This window comes from Neurospora tetraspora, assembly GCF_033439725.1.
Source record: "Neurospora tetraspora strain CBS 560.94 chromosome Unknown B0H65scaffold_3, whole genome shotgun sequence".
Classification (NCBI taxonomy): Eukaryota; Fungi; Ascomycota; class Sordariomycetes; order Sordariales; family Sordariaceae; genus Neurospora; species Neurospora tetraspora.
In genome coordinates this window covers 319529-334045 of record NW_026944385.1, presented here as the reverse complement: position 1 = coordinate 334045, position 14517 = coordinate 319529, and the positions used below count along the sequence as shown (strand labels likewise).

The window sequence follows — 14517 nt, the reverse complement described above, 5'->3', positions numbered from 1 at the left end:
TGACACCAAAGCAAGCCACAACACTACAATCCATGTCTTTTGCCCATAACCCGCAGCTACCCATTCATTTTTTCCCTTTGCTTCCCGTTCTTTTATTGATGATATACTTATACAATTCCATCCGCCGGGCATCTGGGCCCGAGGACCTCTCTGCCTCATCAACTCCCATTACTCACGGCCCTGGGACAATCCGACTGACTATACCTTTGAACTTCTATTTCTTCATTGTACCTCGTCAACTCTTCGCAACCTTTTTTTTCTTCTTTTTTTTCTCTTTTGCCCAGCGCATAATTCGACTTTTTACTTTTCAAAGACGTCAGGATGATCGGATGGCCTTTCTGGGAGGTACGTACCAATGCCCTCCCCATACAGCGTTCGGAAGGCCTTTTTGTACCTCTAGCTGGGCTGGCTGTTGAGACTAGTGGAGTCTCGCGGTTGACGATCTTGGTGGCCGCTTCGAGATCGCCGGTATGGCACAGTGAACAGTCCGGGAGAAAGTCGGGGTGATGTAAATGCGCGGTTACGGTCATGGTTATGGTTGAGGTAACGGTGTTGATTAAGAATGGATAGCAGAAAGGGTTGTGGTTACCTAGTCATGGTTCTGGTGGTCGGAAGGAGGATGTGCGAAATTCTTAGGTAGAATGATGATTTAACTGACACAGCCAGGCTCAGGCATAGTACCAGACTGCTGGTAAGCACTAAGCGCTCGAGATATTTCATCGCTTGCCTCCGCCGGGGACCTAGTCTAGTCAGTAGTGATGACGGTGGTAAAGAGTTATTAAGACTTGGTTGCTAAGTTCTCATCAACAAACGCCTGAGCAGTAAATGGGGACCACACACACACACACACACTTTACCAAGCTTGCAAGATTTCGGTCGAACTCTCGGTTTTTAAGGTACGTAGTAGGACCATACCTCTGAATAGCTATAATAATATGAAAGGTATGAAACTACTTGAATTACCTAGCACAATGCTTCTTCTGTCGTGTATACCACCGGGAAGTGGAATCTCGCTGAGTCCCATCTACTGTGTATGCACATCCACTTATGTCAGCTCCAGTTAAGGCATCTATCTTATAACCACAGGCAGGAACACTATAAGCACCAACAGCCAGAGCCAAAAAGAAGGAAGCAAGAAAGGAAGGAAGGAAGGAAGGAAGGAAGGAAGGAAGGAAGGAAGGAAGGAAGGAAGAAAGAAAACTTACACCCATCCATCAATCCCCTCCTCTCCCCCACCTGATCCCTCACCTCACCCCACACTTATTCCCCACCTGTATCCCTACTCTGCGTCCCGTCTTCAGCTGCGGACAATTGATATTACAATTCGAGTCCATCCGTCGCCTTCTGCAGCGCGTTATCCTTCCAGCCAAACACATAATCGCCATGATTTCCGTACCCCGTCGCGTCTCCCTGGGACTGGCTTCACACGAATGGCTGGCTGAGTGGCTGGTGCCGTCCGTCCAGTTGGCCAAAGCGAACTTGTCGTTGAACTTGGAAGTGTCCGTCCCAGATGACTAGGTAGAAAGAGCTGCGGGATCTTTCACCGGGTGGGTGGAAGGGCACTCAGGGACCGTTACTCTCAAAAGTGCCGGAGGAGGGGTCGAAGTTGATACATGCTTTTGGCCCCCCGAGCACAAAATCCGGGGTAAATCTGGCTTCCGGTTATACGTGCACGATGGGGCCCAGGGGAAACGTCCGAGACGGCAGCGGTTGATTGAGCGGAAAGGCGTTCTCCGCATTTTACATATACTGCAATGTCGCGGTTCGTTCGTTCGTTAATGTGTTGAGATCAGCCGTTACGCCCCCAGGAATTGCTCCCGAACCAATCCTCTTCGTCCCAGCAGATTTGCCGCAAGACACAAATTGTACACGCAATTCTAATATCAACGGACAGAAATTCCACAAGGTGAAGAAAACGCGAGACTCACCGGAACTTGAACTTATAAGCCAAGCGTCGCCCATTCCTTCTCAACTCTCCCCAAGAAAACAACCCCCTTTTCCCTTTCGCCATCTCTCAAAACTACAACATTCTCTGAACAACGCCACCCAAAATGCAGCTCACCGCCCTCCTCCCCCTGGCCTTCGCGGCAACTGCCCTCTCCCAAACTACAAACCCAACCCTCCCCGAAGGCTACCGCCAAGTAATCCTCAACACAGTCTGGAACGCCAAGTTCGCCGTGCAAGCCCAAACCCCCGTCAAGAGCGGATCAGGCATCGTCTTGTACACCGTCGCGGCAACCAAGCCGAAGCCTGAGCAGCAGTGGTGGATCAAGGATGGGACTACCAAGGTGCAGTTGGCTAATACGAACTTTTGCTTGGATGCTGGGACTGGTGAGTTGTTTCTGGTCTTTCAGCCTGTTACGGTGGATGTGGAGAGGAGAGAGATGAGAGAGCGAGAGAGAGAGAGAGAGAGAGAGGGAGGAAAGTCGGAGGGTGGTAGGAAAATGGGTTAAAGGGATGGCGATAAGGGGATATGGCAAGCAAGGGCCGAGAAAGATGCCGCAACGAATGATACCGCGTGCACTTTACTGACAAAAGAGTCCGTAACAGGAAGAAGCAACGGCTCCCCCCTAACCATCCAAGACTGCGCCGACACCAAAGCTTCGCAAAAGTGGCTCTATCAGCCCGAAGGATACCTGGTTCTGGATCAAGCCTCAGGCACAAGTACGTCACCTGTATCTTTCTCTACTCAGGATACCGTAAAAGAATGGTTAGACTGACACGCAAACAGAACTCTGCGTCGACCTCTACACCGGGTCCGTAAGGGATAACACGAAAATCGTGCTGTGGCAGTGCATAAACGGGGACAAGAACCATCAGTGGAAGGCGGCGAATGTTACTACCACCCCTTAGGCGGTCAAGATTTATGATGTAAATGGCTGGGCTTGGGACAGGAGTAACTAGGTAGGGAAGTGTTTAAGCTGCATTGATGTACCTCTTGCTTGATGCAGAGACGTAAACAGATAGATCATGAAGAAAACCTCATGAGGAAGAGAGAGAGAAATCTTGCCACCATTTCTGGAGAGAACCCGGACGGACCTGCGACCCGCAGTCTCCATATCCCTTGACTCCCGTCTCACTTTGCGGACATCCCTTAGACTAGACAATCGCATACCGGCGAGCTCATGACTGGATAGACCATACTTAACCACAGTGTGTTCCTATCACCGGCAATTCGGCATCACCCTCGACGAGTAAGCCGGTCCTCTCCAACCCTCCAACTAGTGGTAACCATTCAGTGGCAAACACCAGACTGGCAGCAATACCATGCTCACCACTTGATGAGTGGTCGTCCCAGAAGGCGGGCAGCATCAGGCTGTCAAAGCTGAACCCTGATCTGCAACACTGCAGCAAGCCACCTGCGGTCTAGACAGGTGCATGCTGACCCGTGTGTTGACAGCGACGTGAGATGATACCTATGATACGCCACAGATCTTGGAGAAGTAGGTATCAATAACGAATGGTAGAAAGCGACGAGACGCATAGTGTACAGAAAGCGGCAGTGTGTGGAAAGAGAAAGTGCATGATCTGCTACTAGTGGTGGATAGATGTAAATGGGACTGCATGTGTGAATGCATGAGGCTGAAGGGTAACTTAACAACTTCATTCTGGGCGTGTTGCAGAAGGCATTGAAGCCCTGGTTTTGATCATAGGATCAAGTTGAAGTACGTTTCCCACTCACGGGCTTCCGTGGTTTTGGCGTCTTGGAGTCTAGACTCTGGACACTTTCTTGCTCGTTCGAGGGCAGGTATTAAACTGTGGATCACCTCGCTCGAGAAATGGCTCCTCGAAGTTGGTGTTGCTGTTTAACCATCATTCATGTTGCCTGATTTCCCGCCGTTCTTGATAATAGAGATACACTCCCAGATACTCCCAGAATGTTGAGCTACACGGCTACTGTCATCCTTACCTGCATCAGGTTCTTCGTCACTCTCCCGTATCAACGCCTCTTGATCTACAACACCGTCCAACCAGCACAAGAGATCAAGAAGCTTGCTTCTTCTGGCTTTAAAACCGGTACGACCGAGCGGGCCAAGTTGTGGATTGTGATCGCAGCATGGCGGCAACGGAAACGAGACGAGCTGCAGTTCGTGGCCGTAGCGGTAAGCAGAACCACGTCTTCGAACCATCACAAAGGCTGGAATCAGTTACGGCCAGACCGGGACTCAATACTGATTTTGTGAACATGAGTCTCTGTAGGCCACCGTCATGACGGCGATCATCACGGCCTCCTTCTCTTGGCCCAACGTTCTTAGTTCGCACTGGACCGGCCCCGCGTTCTGGTATGCATCGCTATCGCTATGCATATCCGCCATCTTCCTCTCATCGCAGCAACTGTCGCTACTTTCGCTCATCGAGAATAAGGATGCTTCGGAGTCCAACGTCGATAAACCAGAATGCGAGAGGCCATCCGCTACTCTCACCATACGGCGACATCTCCGCCAGATACTGATCGAAAAGATTGAAGTGACACAGAAGAAGAACAACGATAAGCCTGAACTGCACACGGGGGAGAAGTCGTCGATGGTTATGACAACCGGGAGCGTCGGAGCTGGTGGCCGTCTTGGTGCCGGCCGTTTCAAGCCCACTGACATTGAGGCACAACACGAAGCAGGCGACGTGACGCAGATGCAGGAACATGCCAAAGAAGTGGCGGTTGAGGGCGCAGATACTATCACTGAGGTTCCCCCCCCGAAGCGAGTGTCGATGCCCTATCAACGGTCGAGGAACAGCTGACAGCTCCTAGCTCGACGCGATGGACGTTCAGTTGGAGAGTGATGTTCGTGTGGCAATGTCCAATAATGCTTATTGCATATTCGACCGTTTTCTACATGGTTGGCTTGTTTGTCGTCGTGTGCACTCCGGTTTTGGAGGTCAGGAAGTGGGGGCTCGACTCCTATGTGGCGGTTGTGTACATGGCTTCTTTGGGGGTATCGGTGTGGCTGTTTGGTTTCTGTTCATATGGCGCCTACGATTACATCCATGATAATCATGGCCCAGGGCGGCATTTGCTGGATGAGCTGGCGCAGCGCATAAGCATCCTTTCAAACGGGGTAATTCCTAAGCAGAAGAAGACGAATGTATCAGCGTAGTAGCACAGCAGCTGGGAAAAACTAGACTGAGGAAACGGATCGGATTTTGCACAAGGGAGGGGGGTTGGCTTCGATGTGGCACCTGATAGCTTTCCTAAAAGAGTCAATTGTCCAGAACCGCCGTTGAATTTACAGACAGCTTCCATCTGTGTTCGTAAGGGTCAAGACGGAGCCTCGTGTATTGCTTTCGTACCCATTGGCAGCATCTGGGTGGGTGATAACTGAATATTACAAAGCTGGGTCTCTATGACGAGGCAGGTTCAGCGAGCTGGGGGTGGTTTCCGATCCCGTTGGTACAGTCGAGTCCGAATCAGGTGAAAGCAATGTGAACATCAAGGGTTAAGTGTTCGTTGGTGGATGTATGGCGACTGTTTCGATAGTAAACCGAAGTTGATGGGGAGATGCCGTAATCGTGGGCGTTTCGAGCTCCGGTTCAGGATGAAAACAGGAGGAAGTTGGAAACAGAAACAGAAATGGAAGTTGTGGTTGTAAGTGGAGGGCCGGTGTCCCCACTCTTATTGCTTGTTAAGTGGGGCAGTCCAGGAACGAGTGGGTCACCCTACCATTTGACCCACCAGCCGTCTCTAAACTACAGCGGGACAAGCACTGAAGCTCTCACATTGTCGTCATCTTCTTTTCACTAGACAACTTTAACCAAAAACAACCACCACAAAGAGAAATGATGAATCACCACCAGGAAAACACCGAATCGCCCAAGACACCAATTGCGACGTGATCACAACGATACCATTTTCTCTCTCCCTGTCCCGAACTTGCGAATCGACGAAATCATCGGCGCAAATCCGATACCGATGCACCTCGCCCTGGAGCTGAAGAGACATGTTGCGAATCAACTCCCTTGGGCCGATCCCGGATACTTCATGGGGCTGAAAGGTTCGAATCATGGTGACAACTTGGATATCCTCCAATAACCGCAATCGGCTTTGGCGGCAACAGGCAGCGAAGCAGGACCGAATGGGTTGCCGAGTTTCTCTACCGCCAACCATACAGTCGGTTTGGCAGCAAGATGGCAGCGCCGCAAGATTGGCGAAGGGAAGCAAAAGATATCTGACCGGCGCGCACTTCCCGAAAATCTACCCGTCCTAGACCCTTGGACCGTTGCCAGCTTTGTGTTGGGCGTCGTCGGATGGCACAGTACGCCAGGGTTCACAAGATGGCTTACGGAAGAAAGGTACGTACCTCCGCTTCCTTTCCCGCTTCCAAGAGCCGATAGGCCATCAACACTTAGGCCTCCAACAAAGGATGCCCTCACCCAACCAGGTTCTCGGGTATTGACCAGTTGTGGCCTTGGAGCTACCCATTTTGCAAGACTAACTCGATTTCTTAGCTACCGGTTGGCTTATCCGACCTGCCTTAGACGAGGCACATGTTATTTTATTGTCGATGTTGACGCCTCATTATCCCGTTTTGGATATTTGTCAAGACATCGGCACCAATCGATTCTTCGACCGGAAAGAGAATGCCTTCAACCTGCCCCCCAAGGTTAGAGATTCCACGGAATCATGGCCGATATAAGAGTGCGTGTACATTCCCCCACCAATGCTGTCCTCCCTTCCCCTCTCCTGGGTTCATCTCGTCGTCCATCAACACAATATTTGTCGATCTGCACAAAGTCCTTGCTTTCTCTGTCCATTCGCCGCGATACCACAGAATCATATTGATAGCTCTTGCTCAACAACGAGCTAACATTCTCTCCACGACATTTTCTTAGGTCCAACCATTGCTCTACAGCGCCCACCAACATGACCACAGACGCTGTTCAAGACGGTTCCAGCCCGGAATCAATGCGCGCGTCTCCATCTCCAGATGACATTATTGCAGCATTTCTCGAACAACAGGACGACATAGTAATGTACGGGCAGTCCGATGAACGCTTCGCCATGCCTGAGGATAGTTTTACAAGTCCCTCTTTGGATGAGGACCCCCGTGGCCATCATGAGCAGGCATACACTGGGGCCAGGCTGAGTCCACCTTTGAGGTTTTTGGCAGGATTCCAACCGCCCTCCCAGCTACCGTCTCCCCCGGAATCCCGTTCTGGGAGTCCATCAGGGGGTGATAAAACTGCGCCTCGTCATCGTCGCACATCCTCGTACCCAAGAAAGACAGGCAGACACGGTGGTATTCATGTTAGGAGGCACACCACATTGGGTACGAGTTCAAAGGGGCACATGGCGCATACTCCCATGGTTCCACGCAAGGCCGAGGATTGGGAGCCGTGGAAAAATGTTATCCACCAACTGTACATTGTGCAGAACCACATTCTCAAGGATATCATTGTCATCATGGAAGATACCTACCGTTTCAAAGCAACGTAAGTAGTACTTGTCCCTGGAGTTAACTGTGCGGGAATTCCTGGGCCTGGTCAATGACTAACAAAGCCGCCCTACACAGACCAAAGATGTACAAAAACCAGTTTGCCAGATGGAAATTCTTCAAGTATGCCATAAAACGACGATCACGTTCGGGAACGGACACGTGTTCTGGCTCGGTTTCTCCTGAAAGCACAGGAGAACCTTGGATGGCCGATCAAGACCACCAACCTGAAGAGATGCAAGCCGGTACTGCTGTCTTCCGTGTTGATTACGATAGCCCCGTTGACGCATACCCGTCTCACTACCTTGAGGACAGTCCCTCTGTATCTCAGGAGCCATCCTATCGCTTGCAGTCTCCTCAGGACGAGCTGGTCGCTTTCTGTCTGGACTCAGAGTTCTCCTCGTTAGCTCAACAGATCATCATGAATGATCCCGAAAGCAAAGAATTGGGGACGCGGTGTAGCAAGGGCACTTTCGGTCCTGACTTTGCTCAAGGCTTGGAAGGTCTATACCATAAGGTCGCAGCCATGACAGGCTCGGGTCAGTATCCGGAGGACGTCCTGAAAGCAATCCAAAGCATCTATTGCGGGTGGATGAGCGACTACTACCAATCAACGCAACAGTGGTCGGAAATGATCGAGTGGAAGAAAAGTGGACTGTCCATGACTTCAAACCAGCAGTATGTTGCTTGCTCTATACGTCTGGAGGAGCTGATGCGAGATCATGGGTTATCTGAAGATGCAGAGGAGTTAAGGAGGAGAAGGATGAATATTGGGTGGCTTATGAGCGGCGTGTTGCTGGGTTTTTCTGGAGCTCTATCAGCGGGAAGATAATATCCTCTTGACCCATGAACAATCGATATCCTACAAATTTTCATCCATTTCGCACCATCGAGGCATCGTAATGTTGCCATCCAAACATGCATATCTCAGACCATGGAAGTGACCAAGTCCCAGGCCAGTATATAAACCCCACCCCCAGCCCTCATCTCCGTACACCAGCGAGTCATGTTCTCCACTCCTTCTCGCACTGCCTGAAATCCCAATTGCGCCTATGGCGCAGTGGGTTGCTCTCGGCGCTATTTAACTATATGCGCACGAGCTCATCCGATCGATTCCCATCGGGAGTCATAACGACTTGTTCTTTCCAAAAAGATTGAACACACCGGTTTGTTTGCCTCACCCGCAATACCGGAACGAAGAAACCAAGGGTTTGCCGGCCTTTGTCGCAACCTGACACGACTACAGCTGTTGAAGTGGTTACAACCTAACCCTCCTTCATTGAAGCATAGGGACTTGGGAATTGTCCTGTTGATCAAAAACTTCAACCAAAACAACAAAAAGACTCTAGCATGACGGTCTTTTCAAAAATGTCATGGAATGAAGAAACCTTACTTGGCGGAAGGATGGGGGATGGGGTTGTTGGTGTACTTTTTTCCCCATTTCTTTTTTTCCTTTTCCACCTTTTTTTCTTTTTTTTTCTGGTGCCAGTCAGAACCAAAACCTTCGAACCCTTTCAGTGGTGATATCACTTTACCGCATACCACGTGCGGCACGAGGTCCGGCAGATACTACCCCTGACGGCTACCAAGAGTTTGGGTTCGGTTGTGGCGTTGACGTGATCTGTCAGATTATTAGGGCATGCATGGATGGCCAGACTTCTGGTCCAGTATGTGCCTCCCTGTCTGTATAACCTTATATACTGTATATGCAGTGCAGGAATCCCCTTATAACTATGGCTCGATAATTGGGCTGTCTGACGATATTACTGTATGAGGACTAATCTCCTGGAATCACTGGTTCTTGTACTTAAACCCTAGCACCCTCAAAGAGGACTGGAAAAAGGAAGACCAGAATCAATCACTTTTTACTGCATATCTCTTTGACCCACTTTACGTGCTTTCTGACATGATCATACAGCGGGATGATGCGCTGGGAACCGTTTTTTTTTTTTGGGTAAGGTCTTTGGAGGCTGACGCTTGGAGACACTCGGCGATAACCACTCTTTGCAAGACTTGGAGGCAATGTCAATCTTGGTTTCCTTCGCTAACATCGTGAAGGATTTCTTTCCTGTTATTAGAGAGGGATTATCCGACAAGATTGTAGCCAGCTTTGAGTTCGAAACTGGATGTGTAGGGGCAACCGGCAAGCTCAGCGTACGCTCTGTCAGCGACTGGCAGTTTCATCAACAACATGGAAATAGGAATGGGCTCGGCCTAACCATACCCACCGAAGTGCGGCCCAGACACGGCATTGCGCAACGACAAAATTGATGAGCATTGGTGAGACTGGAATTTTACTATAAGAGGTTGACATCAGTCTAGAACGGAGCCGAAGGAAAGCCAAAGGATAGCCAAGAATGGACCAGCAGAAAACCTTTACCACGGGTCTAATCATTCCTAGCGCAGAACCTAAATATCGAAGATCTCTCATCTAAGATCGATTACATCATCGCTCGCTCGCTCGTTCGTTGGCCCGGAAGCCATCACGAACATCACTTACACGGGTTGTTAGTGGCTTGTTAGCAACCAGTTAATGACTGGTACCTTTCCGTGCGGCTCTGAAGATTCCAGGTCCAGAACAGTGCTTTTCCCCGAAGAATAACACATTTCAATGTCCATCACCACCAAAACCGTGTCTTTTTGGCGTTGATACCTTCACCTGGTGATGATGTATCGGCCGTCTGGATGGCGTGATATAACACAATCAGCGCCAAGCCAGGGGTTCAACCGACGCCGTCGGAGCGGGTGTGGATCACTGCCGGCCGCGGAGACGCCCGCTAAACGACGGCGCTAAGGAATCCACACCGGGACGGTTTCCTCTTGAGTCCCGATCGGGCCACTTTATCGGCTGGACGGGTAGGAGCGAGTTGTCTAAAGCTAGTCTCATTTACTCAGCCACCTACGCATGGCCCTTGCGTTTCTCTTTGTACCTGCGGGTCCAAATGGTTGTGATATCCCCACCACACTTACCCACCCACCAATTATAATGTCACACCATTTGGACCCATAGGGTATAAAGAGACTGCGCTACGTGTGGCGGCGGAGCGGATGGGGGCTGACATCGGAGTACGACTGTTATAAGAGACTATCTAAAGCGACTTTCCCACCCTCAAACGCCTTAACAATTGCCAAGACTTTAATAAGCTGGCTATAATAACCAAACAAACAAACGGTCAAACACACGCACATATTATAAAATATCATCTTTTTACTCAATTGCTATACAGAATTGAAGCGCTATATCACCTCTTTCATTGTATGAAGTAAATAAAGTAATTATATTAATTAATTAAATTATCGCGATAATGCCTTCCAAATCGATTTTGAAGAATTAGAAGCGGACTCGTTGCGCTAATATTACTACGGTTTATTTCGACGAGGATTAGGGTTTGAATTAACCAATACGCACCTCCACCCGCCCTACAAAAAAGAGTCGTACTCTCATCAAATTTAAAGGAGAGGAATCTATTACTAATTTATTTAAGAAAGTTACTCCTAAGAATGTTGCCCTTAAGAAGGCTCCTAAGAAGGCTCCTAAGAAGGTCGCCCCTAAAAAGGCCGCCCCCAAGAAAAAGGCTATTCCTAAGAAGGTTACCCTTAAAAATAAGAGGAAAGGGAAGGCGCCCGTGCTAAAACCCTCTTTAAAATTAGAAACGGCGTTTTTAAAGACTGAGGCCGAAATTACCTCCGTACTATCCTCTCCGCCTATACGGTTAACCCCTATCGAACTTTTTAACAACCCTGATAACGAATTTAATAATGACGAGGAAGAAGAAAAGGAGGATAAGGAGGAAGAAGGGGAAAAAGAGGAGGAATAATAATTTCCTAATTTCCCTATCCGCTTTACCCCTAAAAAGAAAGCTATTAATCCTTTATTTTATTTCTCTAATAATAATAAAAAGATAATATCCCTAATCTGGGCGCTTTTAACCTAATTACGTACTCTAATCTAACCGCGTACCTATAAATAAATTACGCCGCCTTCCAAACTTAAACCTAAGCCCGCTCTCCCTTTCTATATTTAAATAAAATTTACAATTACGGGGTTAAACTTTATTGCCTTTAGAATTAAGCCTCCCGCTATTCCTAATTATAGGAACTATTAAAAAATCGAAGTCGAATAAAAAAACGGTATAATTTATAATTAATAGTTTGGGATAACTTTACTTAGGGAAGTCCTTCGTTTATGAATAGGATATACATAAAAGACTATTGCTAGTACGGTTGCCATTGGAATTAGGTACTAAATTATCCTTTATAGCGTTATATTTACCGTTAGCGTTTATAATAATAATAGGAGGAATAAGGCTATAATTTATATAAAGATTATCATAGCCGCCTAATTTAATAATAATAATTATGATTTTAATAATAAGGGTATTATAAAAGTATACTTTTATAATAATACTATTCAATACTATACTCTTACGTTCGCTTTTCTTTTCTACCTTTTCGATTTACTTATTATAATACTAGCACCCGCTTTTATTATTAATTCTATTAATAATGTACCTTCTATTCTTACCTCCTTTCGTAGTATAGCTAATCCCTTTATAATTATTATACTATAATTATTACACGTATTTATTACCCCCACCCTTACATTTAATATAAGGAAGAAGAATATAATTAATATAATAATGGAGGAAATCGATAAATTTAATAAATAAGACCGCGAGTAAGAGGTATACGGGGAGTATAAATCCCGTAGTACTATATACTATAAGCTCTTTTAAATATAGAAGTATAATACTAAGTACAATTATAGAAATTATAATAAGGGAATTAATAATTAAATATACTATTTCGTTAATAGTAGTAAGATATATTATAACTTCTCTATTAAAGACGTAGGTAAATAGGTAGAGGTTATTGCAGCTAGGTATATTACTATACGAAATCCTCTTACTTCAATTATTTTAAAGATAATTATAGTAAAAACCGTTGCGGCTAGTATTAATTCGAGTAGCGGAAAACGTAATAGTAATAAACTTCCAATATACATTAATATTATTAGTAACGTTAATAGCGGCAATAATAATACTAATATAGAGTTTATCAATAACCTTTTATAAGCAACGTTAAGAAAGGAAGAAAAACTACTAACGCTATACCTATACTCTCTATATTAACTATATTTATACCCGCTATACTAATTAATATATTACCTTCTATATAACTACCCTTATTACCCAATTCTTCCGCCTTCTCCTCCTTCCTCTATTATAACCACTTTTATTATTACTATCCTGGTACTAAATATTATAATAATTATACTAAGCGCTGCCTTAAACGTACTATTTAATTATTAAATTACTATATTCTATAATTACCTTACTAACCACAATACTTTAGCCGCTAAATATAACCCTTTACTTTCGCTATTATATTTATATAAACTCCCTCTATTATATTCTTAATCGTACTTCTAATACCCCCGTTAATTATACTACCCTCTATTACCAATGAAGAGAAATTACTATAATCCCCTCTAGCTGTCACAGGATTAGCCTTGTGACCGTTGTCGCACGTAATTAGCCAATTGCCATTTATATACGTTGTGTTAGATTGTAGCCGCTTTTGAGATTATTGTAATCTGTTAGCTAAGTGGCTAATACGGCGCTCTACCTTCAAGCGCCTATATAAGGCTAATTTCTAAGTATAGCTTTACGACTATTCCCTTTCTCTCCTTTGTATAATTATATATATTTATAATTATATTTACTTTTTGCCTATAATAATTAATTATACCTTTTAATTATTATATTCATAGCGAAAACTTAAAATCCGTAGAATTGTACGCTTATTAATCAATTGCGTAATTTAGTTATGTAGGAATCGCCTCGCTATTAAATTGCGGAATTTAGTACCGTTAAATTAAATCGCGCCCTCGTATTATAGCAGCTTAATTCTCCCTTCCCCTTTTTATTTAGTAAATAAAAGGTTATTCTCTTTATTTAATAGATAAGAAATCTCTTTTATTTTATTACAACGATAAGTTATTATTATATTCCTTATATTATTCGTTAATAACGACGATGATGGTTTTAGTATTAGTAATTACCCCTTTTTTTCTAATAATAACAATAACGCTATTTTATTTAATTTTATTATGGTTAACCCCGATTTTAATTTAGAATTTAATAAACCTAACGATTCTTTCAGTTTCGGTAACTTTTTCGACGTCCTTATAGAAGATTACATCCTTAATATTAATATTAATTGCGCCGCTTTAATTAAAACCGAACTTATTTACAGCGTGCAGAATCTCCTTAAAAGTTTTAATAATAATAATAAATTTAGGTTTGTCCTTCGCGATTATTTTACGATTGCTACTTAGATTGTTGGCGACTCCGCTTTTTAATTTATTGTCGAACTTCTTAGCTGTATCTTTTTTTCCGTTTTCGAGAATAATGACGATATTGCTGGAGATTTCGCTCTTTTTAAATACGAATTTTTCGTCGCCTGTTAAAATACCGACGATAATTAGGTTATTTTTAATATTTTAAACTTTAAATATATTTAATTTAAATAAGAATTTAAGGATTTGAAAATAATTATATCCGCGTTTAGTATTTTACTTAGGCGTACTTTCGAAGACTCTCCTATTTTTAATAGAAAGGAAAAGGATTTCGTTTATTATTATAACACTTTTTATACTTAGAAATTTTATATCGTTACCGTTTAGAAGGTCGACGCCCTCTATTTTTAGGAAGAGGATGTTAAAATCCTCTACGCCGCTATATTATTAGGCTTTAAATTTCTATCCGGCTTCCAATCGGATTTTAATACTATATTACTAGAATTTAATAAAGATAAGTAATATTAGAAGACCGGTATCGACTTTATAAAATACTTTAGTAAATATTTTAATAATATCAATTTGAAATTCGACGCCGTTCGCTATTTAACCGACTTTTATTAGAAAAATAAATTATTTTCTAAATTCGAATTCGAATTTATTAACTTTATAAATTAATATAAATTCGATAGCATTATATAGGTTTATTATTTTTATAATAAAATTAATAAACGATTCCGCGGCGCTTTAATTTATTGTAACCCTCCCGGCGAGACCGAATTCGTTAAA

At 44.7% G+C, this 14517-nt stretch overlaps 5 protein-coding genes across 5 annotated transcripts; 4 read left to right on the top strand and 1 right to left on the bottom strand.

The window, feature by feature from the left end:
- Positions 1-37: 37 nt before the first annotated feature.
- On the bottom strand, positions 38-667 carry B0H65DRAFT_148301 (uncharacterized protein). The gene has a single exon (XM_062821034.1). It carries the CDS (start codon positions 528-530, stop codon positions 159-161), a length of 372 nt encoding a protein of 123 aa, XP_062682482.1. The 5' UTR covers positions 531-667; the 3' UTR covers positions 38-158.
- Positions 668-2051: 1384 nt separating this feature from the next.
- Positions 2052-2853, top strand: B0H65DRAFT_547229 (ricin B lectin domain-containing protein; the record flags this gene model as incomplete). The annotated part of the gene is made up of 3 exons (XM_062829499.1): positions 2052-2331; positions 2551-2664; positions 2732-2853. 3 exons carry the CDS (start codon positions 2052-2054, stop codon positions 2851-2853), a joined length of 516 nt encoding a protein of 171 aa, XP_062682481.1.
- Positions 2854-3875: 1022 nt separating this feature from the next.
- On the top strand, positions 3876-5548 carry B0H65DRAFT_521390 (uncharacterized protein; the record flags this gene model as incomplete). The annotated part of the gene is made up of 3 exons (XM_062828748.1): positions 3876-4103; positions 4201-4620; positions 4728-5548. The coding sequence occupies 3 exons, from the start codon at positions 3879-3881 to the stop codon at positions 5091-5093; spliced, it is 1011 nt and encodes a 336-aa protein (XP_062682480.1). The 3' UTR covers positions 5094-5548.
- An 831-nt stretch (positions 5549-6379) lies between these two features.
- Positions 6380-8314, top strand: B0H65DRAFT_460380 (Clr5 domain-containing protein). Its single transcript, XM_062826528.1, has 3 exons — positions 6380-6631; positions 6826-7425; positions 7506-8314. The coding sequence occupies exons 2-3, from the start codon at positions 6857-6859 to the stop codon at positions 8257-8259; spliced, it is 1323 nt and encodes a 440-aa protein (XP_062682479.1). The 5' UTR covers positions 6380-6631; positions 6826-6856; the 3' UTR covers positions 8260-8314.
- Positions 8315-13449: 5135 nt separating this feature from the next.
- Positions 13450-13767, top strand: B0H65DRAFT_422950 (uncharacterized protein; the record flags this gene model as incomplete). The annotated part of the gene is made up of 1 exon (XM_062824426.1): positions 13450-13767. A coding segment is annotated over one exon (318 nt), but the record flags the coding sequence as incomplete, so codon positions are not given.
- Between the last annotated feature and the right edge of the window lie 750 nt (positions 13768-14517).

What these genes read in the sequence shown, in the direction of transcription:
- B0H65DRAFT_148301 (XM_062821034.1), bottom strand. Translation starts at nt 530, where the DNA reads ATGACCGTAACCGCGCATTTACATCACCCCGACTTTCTCCCGGACTGT.
- B0H65DRAFT_460380 (XM_062826528.1), top strand. Translation starts at nt 6,857, where the DNA reads ATGACCACAGACGCTGTTCAAGACGGTTCCAGCCCGGAATCAATGCGC. An exon ending in ACCTACCGTTTCAAAGCAAC is followed by an intron (nt 7,426 to 7,505) that starts GTAAGTAGTACT and finishes CGCCCTACACAG; the next exon opens with ACCAAAGATGTACAAAAACC.